Consider the following 17,962-nt stretch of genomic DNA (forward strand, 5'->3'; position numbering starts at 1 on the left):
ATCAATGATGAGAGAGAATCATTGATTAGCTGCCTCCTGCACGACCCCTACTGGGGTTGAGCCCGCAACCTGGGCATGTGCCCTTGACCGGAATTGAACCCGGGACCCTCCAGTCCATAGGCCGAAGCTCTCTCCACTGAGCCAAACCAGCTAGGGCTCCATTAATTTTTCTTAGAGAGAGTGGAAGGGAGGAGGAAAGACAGAGAGATAGAAACATCAATGTGAGAGACACACTGACTGACTGCCTCCTGCACACACCCCAACAAGAACTGAATCTGCGACCCTTCGGTCCTCAGGCTGGAGCTCTAACCACTGAGCAACTGGCTAGGGCTAGACTCTTAATGTTATTCACCTTTTAATCATTCATTAAACCATTGCTCCTTGAAGAAAGGGGTGGTACTTTGCAGGTATTTGTATGTTTATACATGTTTTTCAGTATTAATGACATCACTGTTCTGAAAAATCAGAAAGAAGGCACTGGTACTTCAAAAACCTGAGGGCAACTTTGCAAGTAATGATTAAATATAAAACCCATTGCCCTGGCTGACTTTGGTCAGTGGTTAGAGCAGGGGTGGGCAAATTTTTTGACTCGAGGGCCACAATGGGTTCTTAAACTGGACCGGAGGGCCGGAACAAAAGCATGGATGGAGTGTTTGTGTGAACTAATATAAATTCAAAGTAAACATCATTACATAAAAGGGTACGGTCTTTTTTTTTTTTTAGTTTTATTCATTTCAAACGGGCCGGATCCGGCCCGCGGGCCGTAGTTTGCCCACGGCTGGGTTAGAGCATCATCAAAGGATCTCGGGTTTGATTCCCAGTCAACGGCACATGTGGGAGGCAGTCAATCGATGTGCCCCCTCTCTTTCCCTCCTTCCCTCCCTCTATAGAAATCAATGAAAAAAATATTTTCGGTGAGTATTTTTTAAAAAAGCATTAATCACAATAATTTATATCAGTATATAAGTACAAAGAACATTTGGGGGGGGATTTCTCCCCCTGGCTGGGTAGCTCAGTTGGCTAGAGTGATGTCCCAATACACATGCAAGAAGCAACCAATGAATGCGTAAGTGGAGTAACAAATCAATGCCCCCCTAAAATCAGTAAGTAAAATTAAGAAAAAAAATTCTCATTCAAACAGGGAAATGCTTAATAGCAAATGACAAATGTGAACATAAATGTATCATTCACAGCTATATTAAACTGTTCTTCAGATGTAAGGCAGAGAAACAAGATAAACTGGAAGATTTTGACAGTCCTTTTTATTCATGTAAATTAAATACTCTGCTAAAAAATTTCAAAGTTTATTTCTACAGTAGCATTTTTAAAAACATAAATCTTGAAATATTCTAAATCTTGATTTGAATGCACATGTAAATATTCAAATAATATACATATTATTTGTCTATGTGTTTACCTCAATAATTTTAAAAAATTCTAGGCTTTCTCTCTACCCAGAAGACTATTAATCTTATACCAGTATTAAGATTATATTCCTAACGTAAAGATGGGAGGAGCTTTAGCCAGTTTGGCTCAGTGGATAAAGTGTCAGCCTGCGAACAGAAGGTCCTGGGTTTGATTCCTGTCAAGGGCACATGCCTGGGTTGCAGGCTCCATCCCCAGTGGGGCGCGTTCAGGAGGCAGCTGATCCATGATTCTCTCTTATCATTGATGTTTCTATCTCTCCCTCTCTCTTTGAAATCAATAAAAATATATTTAAAAAATGAACGAACAAAAAAAACGGGAGGATACTGAATCCATTTGCTTTGTCTAGTTGATTGCCTGCCTGCCTCCCCAGTGTTTTTCTTCATGCAGTGAAAATATAACAAAATTCAGAATAGTCTGCTTCTGGCAAAAAATCAAAAGGCCACAATAAGCAATTTCTAAACCACAGATGGTTTCACAATATAATTCATTTTGTGTATGCTAAAACTATTCAGAAAACACACAAATTCTAAAATTAGTTTAGAAGGTAGGTAGGACATGAGTGCCAAAATCAGTCTTCCACAGCTTCAGATATGGAACCTGATTTCAGGAGTTAACCACAGCTCATTCTCTACTTCAGAAGTTCTAGAAGTGGTACTAGGGTGAGCTAGGCTATGTCACAGGCTCCTGTTGCGTAACATAGAACAAAACAGCAGAACAGAAATAGGAAAAAAGCAATGGATAAAGAGAATAAAAAGTACTTACCAGTGCAAACAAGATTGCGGCATAAGCCATTTCGGAAATCATGAAAGACACGATTTCGATGTTCCTAGGAAGAGAGCAATGCATTTGATTTCACCAAAACTCATGCACACAGCCCCAAATCCCCACTATTTCTCCTGCACAAAATTTGTTTACACAAATGAGAGGTGAACCAATTCAATATACATATATTTATAATGTTAAAAAAACACCATAAATTGGTTTCCCATAGGAATTAATAAGCAACTAATACATCTCTATATGTTGTATTTTAAGTCAAAGATATTTATATTTTTTGCTGAAGTGGATTTCAAGTAACAATTTTCACCATGTTTTTGTATATATATACCCTTTAAAAATGTTTCCAACAGACGATTCCAAGTTTGGCTTGACCAAACATCTACTGTTTTACCCTTTTAGTAATTATATACAAAAGCTAAAATAACTACTTTCCAATTAAAAAACAAAAATGGAGTATACACAATGATTCTAGGAAGTGATAAATCTAGCATCTGGCAAACTGGCTTATCTTTTGAGCACAAAATTCTTCCATTTTAAAATATTCTCATCAGTTTAATACATTCATTTCCTGTGATAATTTCTAACTGCGAGGCGCCTACATGGTGGTGGTATCTGATCCATGACATTAAGCTTCTTTGAAAACCAAATGTGAGTTAAGTAATTTAAGTTCTTAACCTTGACAAGTCTACAGAAACTGCTTTTCATGAAATTTCATTAGGCACACACACAAAAAAATGTCATTATAGCTTTTAATTTATTATGTGCTAAATAAAAAGTTCAGAAATGTAGAGATTCCATCATTTTCTTAAGCAAATAGTAAAAAAAAAAAGAGTACTTGGGTTGAGGAGGTTCATAGATACATTAAACATGTAAAATCCACAGCAATAATGGAAATGTTGTGTCTGTACTGTCCAAAACCATAGGTGATTGTGACACGTAATGAGGCACTTGAATGTGGTTAATGTGACTGAAACATTTAAATTTGATTTGATTTTAACTCATTTAAATTGCCACATGTGGCTAGAGGCTATTGTATTAAATAGTGCAAAACTAGAGATAACCTGGGGAAAGAAAGGAATAAAGTCTGACATTTGTATCACGCTTGACCATTGACAGATATTCGTACATTATCTCAATCCTCCTTATGAGATGAGTATGCATTATTACCCCTATTTCATAGTAGAAAACTGGGCCTTCAGGAGGATAAAATGAAGAGTCCTTCATCTACTAAGGAATCATTTCTTCTTAAACTCAGGACATTTGGAGGAGCATTAAAACAAAATCCAAGAAATACTTAGAAAAAGATGTTTTAAAAATCTGTGCAAGTTCTAGTTTGATACTCACCTGCCTCATTTTAGCATGGATATAGAAGCAAGAATAACCCAGTTGAGAAATCTTCTTGGCTAGCAATTCAACTCGCTGAGAGGAGTTACAGAAAATGATCGACTGGTTTATCTGAAGCTGAGCACAGGGGATGAGGGGAGAGACATGAGTGGGAAAACACCTTTACTTACTTTGCACACCTTGAAAATATTGACTGGCAAACAAATGTTAAAACCATGGTCTATGACAGAGAGTCTTATGACACAAAAGATGCAAAACTTTAAAAATTGTAAATACCATTCATTTACTTAATATTTGCAGATACTTTATAAGTTTTATGGTAGTACAGTATATTTCATAAGGGCACACAATTGCCAGCAAGAATAAAACAAAACAGTTGCTGCAAATACTGAATTAGTGAATGAAGAACCATTGCTCCTAGGATAAATACAGGGTAGTTACTGTGAACATCTGGTCACAAGTTTTTCTGTGTGTTTTTTAAAACTGGTATTAGATTTGCCTGATAGAATGGGGATTGTGTATGTCATGGATTATAACTGCTTTGACCAAGAAGAAAAATAAAATAAAATTAAAAAAACAAACAAACAAAACTGGTATTAGAGAGAGAAACATCAACTGGCTGCCTCCCGCACATGCCCCGACAAGAGGTTGAACCTGAAACCTGGGTACGTGCCCTGACCTGGAATCGAACCTGCCACCTTCTGGTGTACAGCATGACACTCCACTGAGCCACACTGGCCAGGGTTGGCCATGAGTTTTTCATCAATGAATCAATAGACAGCCTTGTTTTTGTGTTACTGTTTAAAGCAGGGGGTCCTCAAACTACGGCCCGCGGGCCACATGCAAATACAAATATTGTATTTGTTCCCGTTTTGTTTTTTTACTTCAAAATAAGATATGTGCAGTGTGCATAGGAATTTGTTCATAGTTTTTTTTTAAACTATAGTCCGGCCCTCCAACGGTCTGAGGGACAGTGAACTGGCCCCATTTAAAAAGTTTGAGGACCCCTGGTTTAAAGACACTTTATTTATTCATGGTCAACAGCACCATAACTAATGCCTGTGCAAGCAAAGTTTACCTAATACACATTTCCTCTGCGAGGCACTTCAGTCTTCTTGTACTTTGGTGCACTAGACAGCACTTTAACACTATGCTTTTAAACAATGAAATCAACAAAAAAGTCACAAAAATGCAAAAAAGATGTGGCATTAAATAGGCCATGAATATGACCTTAGTTGGGAATATGCACAATGACTCAAAATTTTCCTCGCGTTATGCATGTCCATAAATGACCTTGAGGTATGCAAGTACTGATTGTGGTTATAAATTTTGGCAAGTACAAATTTGCAAATACAGTATCCGCAAACGAGGACTGACTATAATTACTGCAAACATGAGAATCAACTTTAATTAAGGTCAAACTATTTTAGAATTAAATTAAAAGCACCTAAGACGTGTCAATTATACCCTATCAACTTCAGACCAGCTGAAACTATTTTTCAGGAAAAGCTAAGAACTTTTTTTTTAAAACATTTAAAGTGATGGGGAAACTGATACAATTGTGTTTTATTGGAATTAAGTAATGGATAATGTTCAGGAAACCTATTCCTTACCCTGGAGAAAAGTGTGTTGAGGCAGTGTACTTTTTGGCGCTCAGTTACATATGCGTAGTACTGGGTTACTCCCTTCAAAGTTAATTCCTCCATCAGGTTAATCTCATAGGGTTTCTGCAAATGGGAATTCTGAAAACAAACAAACAAACAATAAATAAAACAGAAGAAGTCTTATTCTTAAGTGAAAGCAGAGTGTATCTCTTAAGCTCAAAATATATCCTATACATCTGTCTGTAAAAACTATTGCTTTAAGGATGTAGCTCTCTTGAAAACAAAAATATACAATCTTTCATGGAAGAAATAAATTACAATAAAATGTGAGATTTAACAGTCAGATATGTAACTAAGTTACTATTTTATACTTTGTGTACAGGATTATGCTGAAATAAATTTACATAGGATCAATGGCTGTGTCAGCAGCCTGACACCAAAAAGTGAACAATGAAGGATTTAATCAAATTACTATTTAAAAATTCAGTTAATTTATGCACAACAAACCTTAATCAGCTGAAAAAAAAAGCCAAAAACTTAAAAATAATCAGCCTAAACTGTAGCCTGATAATAAGATATAATTATGAATGAAGATATGCGCCTGAGAAACAATTTGGCATTGCTTCCAAGCACATCTGTCTCACACTCACCATGAACTTCTGTACACTAAGAGGGAAAGTAGCGGAATACAATAAAATCTGTCTGTTTTTAGGTAGCGTGAGAATAATATCCTCCATTATTTGCACAAAATCCTGTGACAGCAACTTATCTGCCTGCAGTACAAGAGAAGACAATTTTAAAAACAATTAAATAATGTCAAGGTCTTTAGTAACTACGGCATCATCCACCAAGAGCATTCATGGAATGTTCCTGGTGGTAAACACGAAGTTCTCTACACCACAACATAACCCGACAGCACCAAGGACTCAGAAGGGGGAAAAGTCTGTAATACCCATCTACAGGGGGAAATGGTGGCAGGAATCCTAGCAGATTCCATAACAGAATTTTAATATGATTTCCTTTAAAGAGGCAGTATGGTATACTGGTTAAAAGTACAAGCTGCAGAGTCAAATTACTTGGATTGAAATCTTGTTTTCTTCAATTTACTACATGGGGAGGTTGCTTAACCAATCAATTCTTCACATTCTACAATTTTTAAATTAGGACGTGTACTCACTACAGTAACTTCACAGGATACCTATCTTACAAGGTTGTTGCAAAAATTAAATTAAAAACAAAAAAAACATGTAAAGCACCTAGTGTTAATACAGAGTGAAAAATAAATGTTCCCTCTCATTCCTAAAAAAAAAAGCTGATCTGAATTAGACCACAATCGACCTGATCTGTCTATCTAGCTAAAACGCAGACCAAATAGGAAAGTAATTTTATTTCAAAATATTAACAGTGATATACTGTATGTATAAAACACTACTGGAACCAAAGGACACAGAGCTGAGTAAGTTCTTAAAGGCACTTACTACCTAGTGAGATAACACATGTAACAGAGACTAAAAAACCAAATATTATACGCTAAATGAGGGGTTAAAGACATTACATGCCTTTTAAGATGTATCACTAAATGGAAAGAGACTTAGCATGAACTTGGTTTGAGGTAATTCAACAACTTCTCATCTTGAAAAATAAAAATAAAATCCAAACTATCTGGCATCCCTAAGAAAGGCACAAGGCTGAACTATTCCTATAAATAACTATCATCTATTGCCTTTAAAGGGCAAAACGTATTTTATAAGCATATTAGTTTGAACTGACAAAAGTCGTGTGTTTATTAGAAGATCATAAGGAAAACACAAAGAACCTTTGCTTCATTCACTGACAATTCTAAATAAAGCTCAGAATAATACAGAATAGCATCTTTGCAAATGAAGAGACATTACCTCATCCAATACTATCATCTGGACATGATCAACTTTTGCTACTCCTTTCTTGATAAGATCCAGGATTCTCCCAGGGGTAGCTATTACCACGTGCACTACACAAGATTAGAAAACATATTCTCATTAATTTTAGCTTGGGCAAAAAGGATGTTGTAAAGGCTTGCATACATATATAAACCTTTAAAAATATATATCTACTAGAGGCCTGATGCATGAAATTTGTGCATGGGTAGGGTCCCTAGGCCTGGCCGGCAATCAGGGCTGATCTGTGGGGCGACCAGCAAAGCAATGGGGAGTGCGGGGGGGTGCCCCGCTGGCACCAGCCTTGGCTGGCCTGGGGCCTGCAGGCTGGGGGCAGCTCCTACATTGAGCGTCTGCCCCCTGGTGGTCAGTGTGCATCATAGCGACCAGTCGTTCTGCGTTTGGTCAATTTGCATTGTTGGAGAGTTAGGAATTCAGTAGTCCCTCCTTATCCAGTTTCACTTTCCATAGTCAAATGCAGTCTGGAAATATTAAATGGAAATTCCCAAAATAAACAATTCATAGGCTTAAATTTCAAGCCATTCTGAAAAATGTGATGAAAACTTGCACCTTTCCACTCAGACCTGCCCAGGATGTAAAGCATCCTTTTGTCTAGTACAGCAGTTCTCAACCTGTGGGTCGCGACCCCTTTGGCGGTCGAACGACCCTTTCACAGGGGTCGCCTAAGACCATCCGGCATATCAGATATTTACATTACGATTCATAACAGTAGCAACATTACAGTTATGAAGTAGCAACAAAAATAATTTTATGGTTGGGTCACAACATGAGGAACTGTATTTAAAGGGCCAGAAGGTTGAGAACCACTGGTCTAGTATATCTGCTAACCACCTATTAAGTCACTTAGGAGCCATCTAGGTTGTCAGATAGTTGTACCTCAGTGCTTGTGTTCAAGTAACATTTATTTTACTTAATTAAATGGCCTCAAGTGAAGAGCGGTGATGCTAGCAATTTGGGGGTGCCAAAGAGAAGTCAGAACATGCTTCCTTTAAGTGAAAATGTGGAAGTTCTCTACATAAGAAAAAAACTGTATGCTGAGTTTATTAAGGTGTATGATGAGAATCAATCTTCTACCCATGAAATTGTGAAGAAAAAGAAATTGGTGCTAGCTAGTTTTGCTGTCATACCTCAAACTGGGAAACTTAGGACCACTGTACATATAAGTGCTTAGTTAAGATGGAAAAGGCATTAAGTTTATGAGTAGTAGATGTGAACAGAGAAGGGCCAAATTCACATAACTTTTATTACAGTATATTGCTGTAATTGTTCCATTTTATTATGTTACTGTTGTTAATATCTTACCTAATTTATAATGTGTACGTATGTATATGTGTGTGTGTGTAGGGTTTGGCACTATCTTAAGTTTCAGGCATCCATTGGGTGAGGGGAGGTCTTACAACATATCCCTTGCAGGTAAGGGGGGACTACTGTAGTACAAAGAAACAAAGATTTGTATTTTAGAATATGGATTTCTATTTCATCTTAGGTTGACTAAGATATACTTGTTTGTTTCACCTCTACATGGGATAGGCTAAAGTAGTGGTCGGCAAACCGCGGCTCTTTGGCCCCTTGAGTGTGGCTCTTCCACAAAATACCATGTGCGGACGCGCACATACAGTGCAACTGAAACTTCATGGCCCATGCGCAGAAGTCAGTTTTTGGCTTGGGCAAGTCTATTTTGAAGAAGTGGTTCTAACTATAGGTTTTAACAAAGACTTAAAACTTTAAGTAAAGTTTATTAAGTTAATTTTAGGGAATGTTGTGGAGTGAAAAAGGATTGAGAAAGGTATGTTGAGATGGTTTGGACATATAGAGAGGATGAACGAAAGGAGATAGACGAAACAAGTATAGAAGACGAGTGTGGATGGGAGAGTTGGAAGGGGTCGACCTCAGTGAACGTACCTCAATCAGATTGAGGACGTTTTTAGCAAAGGCCAGCTTAGGAGGACCCTAATTAAGTTAATAACAATGTACCTACCTATATAGTTTAAGTTTAAAAAATTTGGCTCAAAAGAAATTTCAATCGTTGTACTGTTGATATTTGGCTCTGTTGACTAATGAGTTTGCCGACCACTGGGCTAAAGGTTCCCAAATTACTTGCTCCAAATAAAGGGCATATTTCCTTCTTAGGAAATCCCTAATGAATAATAAAAGGCATAGCAGGCTTCTAATATAGTGGACTGCCTTTCAACTAGAGCAATGGTCTTGAGGAAACTGTTATAAGGATCAAATGATATAATCATGTAAAATAACTGTGTAGTATGAAGACTATAGTAATTGATCTAATGAAAACCATATTAAAATCTAATATTCTATGTATAATTTTATTTATAAGATTTCATTCTTGTTTTATCTTTTTTTTCACACAGTAATGTATCATGGAGAACCCTTCATAAAAATTAATACCGATCAGCTTCATTCTTTAATGGCTGTGTGGATTCCATTCAGACTATCCTCTAATGTTTAGGCTGTTCCAATTTTTCAGTACTACAAAACCACAATGTAGTGAACAGCCTTGCATTTGCCCAATTCTTTTTTAAAAAAAGATTCTTGAAAATATACATAATTTTGAAATATACCAACTTGCCCACCATAGAGATTGCATTAATTTATACTCCTATATTGTAAGGCAGCCTATTTTGCCACAAACTCATGTTATTGGTTACTAATGTGTTTTTGGTCTTGCCAATCAGAAAGGCACAATATCAATTTGCTGTTTTTATTTACATTTTTCATTTTAATTACTGTCAATCTGTCTTTTTTCTTGGATGAGGCTGTCATTTCCTTTATTCATTTTTCTACTGAAATGTTTTCATTCCTTATTAATTCTTGTTTAAATTGATTTTTAAGACACAGAAGGGGGGAGGGAGAGAGGAAAGAAAGAGAGAGAAAGAGAGAGAGAGGCGCGTGCGCGCACACACATCAATTGATTTCCTGCATTCAGGGATCAAACCCACAACCTAGGTATGTGCCCTGACCGGGAATCAAACCCGCAATCCTTTGGTGCACGATACAACACTCCAACCAACTGAACCACCTGGCCAGGGCCCTTATTAATTCTTAAAAACAATTTTTCATAAGTTATTGAAAGGAAATGCCTGTGTATGAAATTACACTTAAGAGAGCTAGGCGACTTTGTATGAGTTATTTCCTACCTGTATCATCAAGCCTCATTATGTCATCACGTAAATTGGTTCCTCCTGTGGTTGCCATCACTTTGGCCCCTCCCATGTGTTTGCTGACCTGGATGCAAATTTGACTGACCTGTAGAGCAAGTTCTCTTGTAGGAACAATCACCATTGCTGAAAAATAACAAGCAACAGAGAAAATAGGAAAAAATAACATATATTTTAAGAGTTTAAGAAGCTACAGAAATACTGCTCCTTGCAATCTAGATACTCAGACATACTAAAAAATTAAATCATAATAGGCCTAACCAATTCTAAAAAGTCAAATGAACAAATCTTTAAAAAAAACTAAAACAAAAAAACCCCTTAGTGATCCAGATATAGACGTTTCCTAAACAATGTTGCTGTAAGTCTTGTTCTATTATCGATTACAAACTTTTAAAGGGTTCTCTATAAATTGGCACCTGCTTAAAGTTTACTAATTTAATATTTCAGTAAGAGACTCACTAGTCTAAACACCCAAATAGAAAACTCTTGCCCCAGGTTCATTTATATCACATGAAAGTAGGTAAATGAAAGATGGGAGAAATTATAATTATAGGTCCCAAGAGCTGAAAATTAAAACAAAACAAAACTGCTTTAAAAGTGAAAACTTAACTCTCTTAGCTTACTCTGTGTACAAGCACGAAATGTTTCTTCCCTACTGCCTCAGCTTTTAAAATTCCAAAAACGCAAGGCTTTAAAGAGAAGGGATTCATGTTTCTATAGGAAACTTGCAGACACACAGCTGCCACAGAAACAATTCAGTTCCATAGGTTTTTTTCTATTTTGTTTATTTTTGTTCATTAGATTCCACATATAAGTAAAATCACAGTTCCATAGTTTTTAAGTAATAACATCCAACAATTTAACTTCTCATGATCTTAGTGTTCCTATGTAGAAGGCAATAGCTTACTTTGCCTATATCACTGGAATATTGTCAAAACTGCATAATATAAAAAAATATTTTGAAAACTATTTAAAGAGTTGTGGGGGGAAAAAAGGATAAATACTAATTCCAGATTATGTAAATTCTAACTTAAAAAAATTATCTATCTTCTACATAGCTCCAAGATTTAAACTGTCATTTTTAGTTTAAACAAACAACTAACCTTGTATATTGTCCTTCTTCAGGTCTAGCCGTTCAAGTAAGGGAATGAGGTAGGCACCACTCTTGCCCGTTCCATTTTTTGCTCTAGCTAAGATATCCCTACCAGATAAAGCGATGGGAATGCTCTCCTCCTAAAAGAGACAAGACAATACAAATTACTTGTGAATAAAAACAGCACAGCCTGGCAGGCATGGCTCAGTGTTTGAGTGTCAACCTATGAACCAGGTGGTCACAGTTCGATTCCCAGTCAGGGCACATGCCCGGGTTGCAGGCTTGATCCCCAATGGGGGGCGTGCAGGAGGCAGCCAGTCAATGAAATGATTCTCTCATCATTGATGTTTCTCTCTCTCTCTCTCCCTCTCCCTTCCTCTCTGAGATCAATAAAAATATATATTTAAAAACAAACAAACCCAAAACAGCACATAAGCAAATTCTTCTCTAAAATACACTGAAGGTATATCTCTTTCGTATTGCTTTAAAGTGTCCTTTATGTTTGCATTTTACAAGAATAAGTAAGTAGAGACCACGTAAATGAGCAAGACCAGTCAGCATCACCATCATTATCAACCAATATTTATTTACTAAAACTGCTCATAGAATATATATTAAATTGCATTCCAATGTAATAAAAACTGTACATGTAAGTGTGTATGGCCAAGGAAGCTGAGCATCAACAACAAAGAGAACAAAGAAAGGAGGAACTTGAGCTGACAGAGAGAGAGAAAAAGCAGAAGACAGTTCACAATTAAAAAACTGGAGAAAAAAATGACCAAAAAATACAAAGCAAACACTATATATGATATTTTAAGACTAATAAGCCAATTTTACAATGAAAACTTGTATCTTGGACAACTTACCCTTGCAAAAAGCAGGAATAGGCTGGAAAAGTCTAACCTCAGGTCCTATTTCATATTTAATAATTAGATCCATAAACCTCCAATATCTGTCTTACAGCCACTCCTCTGTCCTGAAATGTGCTCAAATGAAGAGTCAATTCCAATCTAGTTACCTCAATCCATGGTCACTTGACTGAGGGGACTCTCATTTTCATATTAAATTACTGTCATGTGTGTTTTGCAGAAGACAACATTTCCTATTAAATCAGGACAAATTTCCCAGACAATAGCAAAGGAGTCTCAACATTACTAAAAATTAAATACACATATATCTACAGGGAAACTAAAAAGGCAGAACAAGTATAAAGAGGGAGGAAGCTGAACATTCCTATTTCTCAAATTAAAGAAATTAGTTTTAATTTTTAAAACGAAAAAGTTAGGTCCAGCCAGTGTGGCTCAGTGGTTGAGTGTCGGTCCATGGACCAGGAGGACATGGTTCAATTCCCTGAGGGGGCACATGCCTGGGTTTTGGCAGCTCAGTCCCCAGTGTGGGGCATGCGGGAGGCAGCCAATCAATGATTCTCTCTCATCATTGATGTTTCTATCTCTCTCTCCCCCGTCTCCCTTCCTCTCTGAAATCAATAAAAAATATACTTAAAAAAAATAAAAACCCAACTAAAAAGTTAGGAAAATAAATTAGGAGATTCATAATCATTGTAATAATTAGTTCTTTCTATGCCTAAGCTTATGACCAAAAGAAATCTCTCCAGCACTTTAAAAAATTTTTTAAATATATTTTTATTATAGAAATATCTAAGTCATAAGCATAATGACTTCTATTTCCCACCATGACACTTATTCTACCCAGAACCCAATCACAGGGGTCAGATGGGTTCCGTATGGTCAGAATAACTAGCATAGACACCAGAACTGTGAAAATGGTCCGGTGACAATACTGTTATCTTGTTCCTATAACCAGCAGTAAATAGTCTGCTTATTGTGGTAAAGCAGGTCAAGGAAGAAAATGACTGGAGATCAAACCCGCAACCTAGGTGTATCAGGACAACGCTTTAACCCACTGAGCAACTAGGCCAGGGACTCTTCTATGGTTTTTAAACAGGCCACCTGCACACCATAGCCAAAAAAAAAAAAAAAAAAAAGGGAGGGGGAATGGATGGGGCTAAATGGTCTCCAAGGGTCTTCCAATGATTTTCTGAGCCAGGTCCTCTAAAACTATAAACATTTTTAATGAAGTCAGGCAGGGTAGAATTAATTTGGGGGTATCCTAATTCACATTTTGGGTATGTCAGTTGATTTAGATTGAGGCCACTAACTTCTAAATCCCTCTATTTTCTTTGACAGGGCTCATGCTCTACAGAAACTGTTTAAGGGTAAGACTTTGTAACAAAGTCAGCAAGCTAGTCTGTAGTTAGGATGCACTGGTATTTTGCCTGTATGATGGCCGTGATGATTAGTCTGGTAATTCAGCACATCCACACTGTCTCTTACCACTGTTTCCTAGGAAGACCAGGTAATATGAAGCAAGAAAACTCAGATTCAGACAGCTCTGAAACCAAGAGGAAATAATGTGAAGCTGCCAGAAGAGAAGGAGAAAAGGAAGCTAAAAATTCTTGAAACACTGTGTGCTAGGCACTCTGCTAGGTAGATACCTTATAATATTTATGTCCTTTTAAGTTTGGTACTTTTTGTTTTACAATTTATAAAATGGATCCTCAGAGATTAATTGTTTTGCCCAAGGTCACGAAGCAAGAAATGCTAGAACCAGGACTTGAACTTAAGTCTACAAATAACAACATGTAAGTGAGGATGTGGAGAATTCAAAACCCTCACACACTGCTAGTGGGAATGTATAGCCACTTTGGAAGTCTGGCAACTTCTCAACAGGTTATACAGCATTAGCATATGAACCCACAATTCCACTCCCAGATATATAACCCCAAAGTGAAAACATCTCCACACAAAACTTGTACATTAATGTTCATAGCAGCACCTATATAATAAAAGCCCAGCGACTATTACGGCACAACGACTGAAACGACCGGTCGCTATGATGCACCAGCTGCAAGGGCCACCGCCAGTGCTGCTGCCGAGCCCGAGGGCCCCGGGGCTGGCTGCACAGCCGCCGCCAAGGCACCAGTAAAGAAGAACGCGAAGGTGGCCAGTGTGAGCGTGCGGCTTAAGATGAAGGCTCTGTGGGACAAATTCAATCAGCTGGGCACCGAGATGATCGTCACCAAGGCTGGCAGGTCAGGGCACCCCTCTCCCTGCTGCAACCCTCCCCATGTGGCACCAGTCTTGGGTAGTGGGCTTTGGCCCGATCCACACGAGCAAGACAGAGAAGTGGGGTGGGGGGGTGCAGCCTGGCAACCTGTGAGTCCAGCTCCTTCGCTCTCCGAGTCCCGGCTCTAGCGAAAGCCGCCTGGCGCGCCGGGCCGGAGGGTACTGCTCAGGAGGCCAGGAAGGTGGGGGAGAGAAGCCTGTGGACCTGCCGCCCGACCAGCAGCCCAGGACCGGGCACTGCCAGAAATGGACCTGCTCAGAGCACACCGAGCTTGGGGGGGCCTTGCCACCAGCCGGCTCCAGATGGATCCCACCTCAAAGGAAACTTGGTCTTTGGTTCCTTAGTTCAGTCTATCCTGGCTAAAGAGGAGCAGTTGGGCACATTTTAGGGGAGAATTAAGACTCTAAAACAGTGTCTTCTGTTCCATGGAGATGGCTACCCAGTTGTCTTAGGCCTAAACTCCGGGTGATTGTGGGGCCTGGCTCTGCCACTGGGGCCTGCATTTTCCAATTGGCCTGTATTTGTTGTAAGGGCCCAAAAAGAAGAAGGAGAACAAGTTTTTCGAAGCAATGGATTTGACCAACAGACGAAGGCGAGTGCCAGGCTGTGTCTAATGTGCACACAGAGACACTAGCTGAGTCTGCCTGGCCAAAGGGAACTCAGGGCCTGTTTGCAGAGCCTTCTGGTGGTTTCTGTTTCCTTGCTGAGGCTGTCCTCCCTGGGAAGCCTGGGGTCCATGCTCAGCTCCAGCTCAGTGGGTCTTCTCCAAGCCCCCCCCTCCCCCCGGCCGTCCTGCCCCCAATCGGCCCCCCACCCCAATCGGGGGCGGTGCCAGCCAGCCTGGCCCGATTGGGGCGGGCCAACCGGACCCCACCTGTGTAGGAATTCATGTACCAGGCCTCTAGTTATTCATAATAGCTAACAGTGCAAACAACCCTACCAACTGATGAGTGGATAAACCAAATGTGGTATAGCCATACAATGGAACATTACTCAACAGAAAGGAATAAAGTTTTGATATATGTCACAACATGAATGACCCATAAGGAAATATGATATGCCAAAAGAGCTAGCCACAGGAGACCATATATTGTATAAATCTATTTATAGGAAATGTCTAGCATAGGTAAATCATGCTATAGAGACAGAAAGTAGATTAGTGGCTGCTTAGAGATAAGAGAAAATGAGGAGAGACTGTTAAAGAACTTTCTGAGTGGTTCTCAACCTTCCTAATGCCGCGACCCTTTAACCCTTTGCACTCCGAACCATTCTGGACATTGGCTACCAGCTACTCGACGCTACTTTGCGGCGGAAACGTGCATTTACAGACCCTCGTATTATTTAGTATAATTTTGGAACCAAGTAACATATTATAATGATATTGGACTTATATGAATTGGGTGACATCGAGGAATGTATATTTGCAAAAAAAACAATATTTTATTGTTTATAATTTTGTACAGTATGATAAGTTTTGTAATACTCCCCAATATGCATTGCAGGCTGATTAGTGCATGTTTGACAGTAATAAGTGGTTTGACGCCTGCCACCAGGTGTTTTCCTGTTAGAACACACAATGCAGTCCCGTTTTCTTTGTCCCACATCGGGAATATGTAGTTTATTGTTTAATCCGACACAAAACCCGCTGACATTTCTTGTATATATCTTAGTAATTTTACGATATTTTGATTTAATTTCTTGTGCCATTTCAAGATAAAACTTCAGGGAAACATGCATGTCTCAAAAAGTTGCGTTGAAATAACTCAATTCCCCGTAATCACTAATAAACTGCAATGTCCCCTGAGAGGGGACATCCGAGTGATATGCTAGAATTCCGATGTCCCCTGAGAGGGGACAGCGGAGTGCAAAGGGTTAATACGGTTCCTCATGTTGTGGTGACCCCAACCATAAAATTATTTTCATTGCTACTTCATAACTGTAATTTTGCTACTGTTATGAATCGTAATGTAAATATCTGATATGCAGGATGTATTTTCATTGTTCGTGACCCACAGGTTGAGAACCGCTGGTTAGGGTGATGAAAATGTTCTAAAACTGATTGTAGTATTGCTTGCACAACTGTGAATATACTAAAAACCATTGAATTGTATACTTTAAATGTGTGAACTGTATGATATTTGAGTTATATTTAATTTAGCCCAACAATCCCACAACCTTAGGTCTGATGATGGCAGAATCATGCCACCTTAGTTCTCCAAGTCCATGATCCTCTGTAAGGTCTAGGAACTGATCCAATCTCTCTATATATAAAAGCCTAAGCGACCATTACGACCGAACGACCAGTCAACCAGTCACTATGACGCACATTGCCCACCAAGAGGCAGACACTCAACGCAGGAACTGCCCCCTGGTGGTCAGTGTGCTCCCACAGCCAACCTCCCCTGGCCCCAATCGGGCCAGCGGCCAACCTCCCATGGTCCCTCCCCACAGCCCCCCGGCCGTACACCAAGCCGAGTGAGAGAGAGAGAGTGTGTGTGCGTGTATAGATATATAATATATTATATATATATACATATATATGTATATAGAAAGAGAGACATATATAGACATATATATCTATATATAAGTATATATAGATATGTAGATATATATAGAGAGAGATATAAAGATATATTGGATTTATTTTTGTTACGTTAGTATCCATTTCCCTTTCTTAGTAGAACCCTAGCTTCCTTCTGAGATAGTACATCTCTCCCACCCCAATATATCCATAGTCTAGCCAACCTCCTTAGCCATATGGTAGACACTGGCATTGCTGTGTTTTCCACAAATTCTCAGGCAAAATAGTAGTGAAGAAAAAGACAATGTGAATGTGAATGGTAGTCTCAGGTATCTAATACTTTGGCTAAGTGGCTGGAGAATTAATTGCCTATATGCTATACCAACACTGAGAATGCAAATAACAAAGTCAATTTTAAAATTTAATACAAAGGTGGGAAATAGAAGCCAGCAAGGGTCTGCTAAATGAACCAATAAATAAAACTGTTATATGGAACAATAACCCATAACATTTCTTCTGCATTTAACACATACTAGGCACTGTATTAAGCATACTAACATTCATCATCTCACTGAATTTTCACAATAGCCCTATGGTATATGCTATATCAATTTTATAGGTTAGCAAACCAGGGCTTAGGAAGATATCTCAATCAACTAAAAAAGCAGTAGAGTTGGGATTCAACCTGGGCAGCCTGCTTGCAAATCTAGTGTTCTTAAGCAGTTCTCTAAGCAGGTTAGACCAAGTTCGCCTGCCGACATATGTTAACCATAATTTCAAAGCTTTCTACATGCAACTGGCATTTTGAGGGCCTGTTTCCTGCATGCACCTTGCTAAGTACCAGAGATACAAAGTTGAATGACATAGACCCTACAGAAGAGCTCTCAGAACACTTTTTTTATCCGTACAGATAAAATACATTAACATGAACT

The 17,962-nt window shown here is 38.6% G+C and overlaps 1 protein-coding gene across 7 annotated transcripts in view; it reads right to left on the reverse strand.

Annotated features, from left to right (window-relative positions):
• The window catches only part of DDX6 (DEAD-box helicase 6), a 37,772-nt gene that overhangs the window by 8,345 nt on the left and 11,465 nt on the right, over positions 1 to 17,962 (reverse strand). For 6 of the 7 annotated variants that reach the window (XR_002827218.1, XR_002827219.1, XM_006106903.2 and 3 more), the window contains exons 5-11: positions 11,373 to 11,502; positions 10,249 to 10,395; positions 7,052 to 7,146; positions 5,807 to 5,929; positions 5,166 to 5,294; positions 3,553 to 3,669; positions 2,191 to 2,254 (exon numbers count right to left, since the gene is read on the reverse strand). Coding sequence is in view for 5 of the 7 variants with exons in the window: in XM_006106903.2 (XP_006106965.1) it covers positions 2,191 to 2,254; positions 3,553 to 3,669; positions 5,166 to 5,294; positions 5,807 to 5,929; positions 7,052 to 7,146; positions 10,249 to 10,395; positions 11,373 to 11,502 (805 nt within the window). In the remaining 2 variants the exon portion in view is untranslated. The remainder of the gene's footprint in view (positions 1 to 2,190; positions 2,255 to 3,552; positions 3,670 to 5,165; positions 5,295 to 5,806; positions 5,930 to 7,051; positions 7,147 to 10,248; positions 10,396 to 11,372; positions 11,503 to 17,962) is intronic. The other variant, XM_023747670.1, reaches the window with a different exon arrangement.

This window comes from Myotis lucifugus, unplaced genomic scaffold, assembly GCF_000147115.1.
Source record: "Myotis lucifugus unplaced genomic scaffold, Myoluc2.0 scaffold_944, whole genome shotgun sequence".
Classification (NCBI taxonomy): Eukaryota; Metazoa; Chordata; class Mammalia; order Chiroptera; family Vespertilionidae; genus Myotis; species Myotis lucifugus.